At 31.9% G+C, this 3,534-nt stretch overlaps 1 protein-coding gene across 1 annotated transcript in view; it reads right to left on the bottom strand.

The window, feature by feature from the left end:
* The window catches only part of LOC106461490 (protein ERGIC-53-like), a 47,690-nt gene extending 45,955 nt beyond the window's left edge, over positions 1-1,735 (bottom strand). The window contains exon 1 of the mRNA XM_013921314.2: positions 1,459-1,735. Coding sequence (XP_013776768.1) covers positions 1,459-1,627 — 169 coding nt within the window. The 5' untranslated portion in view covers positions 1,628-1,735. The remainder of the gene's footprint in view (positions 1-1,458) is intronic.
* Positions 1,736-3,534: the final 1,799 nt, after the last annotated feature.

Genomic DNA, 3,534 nt, shown 5'->3' with positions numbered 1-3,534 from the left:
GGTCAATAGATAGTAAGTAAGTACCAAAATATTGAAAAGTGGCCAACATTACTCCCATTTTTAAAAGTAAGTCATAATAGACAATAATTACTTACTGGAAAGAATTCAGAGGGCTACGAGGATGATTATGGAAATGGAAGGGTTATCTTATATACAAGTTACAGTTTCTTCAACATTTTTATTTTCTTGAGAAAAGACAGACAAGAAGTGATTTTATTGAAGTGTTCAAGATTTTCCAGGAGCTTGACAAGATAAAAACCTCTGATTTTTGTGTGTGTGTGTGTGTGTTTGTGTGTGTGTGGTATATTCTGAAAATAACAAAACACGGGGATGCAAGTATATGATTTGATAAAGACAGGCTAGTTTCCAGTTAAGACAGTTTTGTCTGACAGGATAGCTTAATTCTAGAATGATTTGTTGCTAAAAATTCTTAAAATGTGCTTGAACATAAACTTGTTTTTAGCCAAAACTACAAGCAAGTTTATTACGAAAAAAAAAATATATTCTGGGATAATTTAACATTCAAGCACCAAAAATTCAAGTTTAAAATTTCAATGAATATTCTCAAGTAATACCATATGCAAAACATTATTTATTATAACTTAAGTAAGTACTTTAGCTAGTTCAATATCCTGATTTTTAGATGATGGATGCTAATAGTCAGTAATAATTTATTCTTGGTTATAAATACTATGAATTGTAAAGAACTTTACCAAAAAATAACCAATTCATAAATGTTTATGTAATACAAGGTTTTCAAAACTTTTAATTGCTATGTAAGACATCTATTATCAATAATCTAAGCAATCCATGTAAAAATTGTAACAAGTTAAGAAAAAAAAATCCAAAATTTCTAACAGGCTTGTACTTAACTAGCAATGATATGCTTTTCAATTAATAAAATATTATTTAGAAATGATTTAACAGAACAATTTCAGGCAATAAAAAACATTATTTTGTGTCTTGCTCATACAGTAAGTGCAGAAGTGTAGGAAACAAATTAAAAGTGTGGGGACATGGTTTAGTTGACCAAAGAAAATGAGGGAATGTGCACCACAAGTGCTAGGGTCAAGAGCTTACCTAAGGGCCCTGAAAACTCCTGGTTTAATTTTTATGCATTCTCCTGCTATTCCTAATTTTAAGGCATTTTTACTGAGACAGATTGAAACGTGGCGAGCTAGCCTCCTCACTCCCTATGCCACTGAAAACAATGAAAATGTGAGCAGGTACACTCACGTACCCGCTTTCTCTGTTCATAAATTTGAAAACGTATAGTCTGTTTCAGCTGATAATTTTCTCTTACTTTGCATTGAAAATCAAGCTTAAGTTTTGGAAAGAAATATCCTTCGCATAAAATATTTGCAAACTATGAAAGCATGCCATATGATTACTGATAAAGATTTAATGAAAACCGGTAACGTTCACAAATTACAGGGATGAAGCCAAAATTACACTTACTCCCTTCATACTCCCAGAATGGCACGGTTCCATCTTTTTGTGCTAAATATGGTCCTTTAAAACTGTACTTATATTCAAATCTAGGATGAGGTGTCTCAACAACTCCTGTTGTTAAAACAACACATAAAATACTACCAAACACAGCAAACAACTTCAACATTGTAGCCATGGTGAAACGTGTAAGAGAGAAGCGCCCTCTTCAGTCATTAAATTTAAGAATTTGTCGCGTGGCTAGTAATCAGTGCTTATCAGACAGGGTAAAATTACTCTAACCTATCATATTTAAGACGAAGCATCTTGAAATCCCTTTTCTAAAATATTTTTTCAAAATACTGCAATATTATTGTAAAACCTCTGATGGAGTGTAAAGCTTAATTTAAATTTCCGTGCTAAGTTATGAGGCAATGGTCAGCTCTCAACATTCTGCCACGTAGAAAGTTATGTCCAATAAAATCACAAGTAGTCAGTCACGTGGGTTATATATCACGTCACTTAATCTACCTATACATTTATTATTTTGAATACAACAAGTGGGCCGGAGCTTATTTCGCTTGTTGTTTAGTTTCGTACCAAACACATATAGCCACTAATTTCTTCTCTTAAAATATCTATCATGTTGCCATGTGTACACTAGTAAAATATCTCTATAAAAACGCGTCAGTTTGTTTCTTTTTTTTTTACTTAAGTATTGAATGTAACTTAATAGAGTCGATATAATTTGATGTGCATCAATTCCATTCAGTATTTTAATATCGATTATTAAAAGCCCAAAACAGAGTTGACTGTTCATTAACAACTTAGCACTTAGTTAAATTTGTTTTTTCTGGACGACATGTAATATGATCGAAATATAATGTCAGAATGATGTAATAATTGAAACTGATAATTTGTAAAGTCTAACTACAAAAATGTAGTTTAAAGTATGCAATACAGTAATAAGTTAAATTTCAAAATAAACCTATAAAAAATCTGTTTGCATTCTCTTCTATAATTGTGATTTTCAGTTAAAAGTCGATTTCCCGAAAAGTATTCAGATAGAATTTTCCGCAATAACAGCAGAGTTCTTCCAGAAAATTTACGAGAGTTCTTGCGAATGAGTTATTTCGACTGAATGCTCATTCTAGTGTAATAATAAATAGCCTGGATAGGTTTTAAACAAAATCTTTGTTTAAACAACAAAAAAAAAAAAAGGAAAGTTCAATGCGTGTATACTCGCATATGTCGGCGGACAGTGTCCTTACTTTCTTTCTTTCGAGAAAGACCCAAACACCAAATACGAGCAGTACGAAATCAAATTTTCACTAGGAGAGAATTAAATAAAGAATGTGAGCCTGGATTCCAAACATCAAGAGCACTTTAAATGTCTAGCGAACAGCATCACCTCACAATCTTTAGCTGTTTTCTGACAGCAGACTAATGCTGTCAGATTAATTTAACGCCACAGTTCGGCCAGCGAAGAATATTTCAGATCTAAATAATTTAACTTAGGCTCAAGATACACAATGAAATATCCTTGTGGGCAGAAGACGTCATCTAACAAAATAATAAATGGCTGAAGTGACTACAACAGGATAATACTGGACACCCTAGACCTATATACTATGCCTAGACCTCGTGCTACCGCAATGATCGACAGTGTGGAAATAATTAATAATTTATAGAAAAAATGCTATATCGCTATAGAAGGTAGGTGAACGTGTTATGACTTCGTACTACATTATTAAAAACAATACCAGTCATTGTGAATATTAAGTACTAGAGAATTAATTACTAGGTATAATACAAAAACTACCCCTTTCCATCTCTGTATGTTTTAAAGAATATTCAGAATATGCCTGTAATCTATTAAACAGTTTAAATATTATTCATAAATACATTACATATATATTTTAATTTCTGTTGTATTTTAACTCTTCATGAGACAGTAATGATTCCAGAATGTCATAGATATTGATCAATTATTTGAATAAATAACTTTAAAATGATCTCCAAATTTATGCTTCTGAAAGCATTGTGTTGCGTCATCGAGATCACGTGACTATTCTCACGCCCTCTTCTTTCTAGAACTATCCTGTA

This window comes from Limulus polyphemus, unplaced genomic scaffold, assembly GCF_000517525.1.
Source record: "Limulus polyphemus unplaced genomic scaffold, Limulus_polyphemus-2.1.2 Scaffold970, whole genome shotgun sequence".
Lineage (NCBI taxonomy): Eukaryota > Metazoa > Arthropoda > Merostomata > Xiphosura > Limulidae > Limulus > Limulus polyphemus.
The sequence above is the reverse complement of the archived record's forward strand: the minus strand, read 5'-3'. Positions and strand labels throughout refer to the sequence as shown.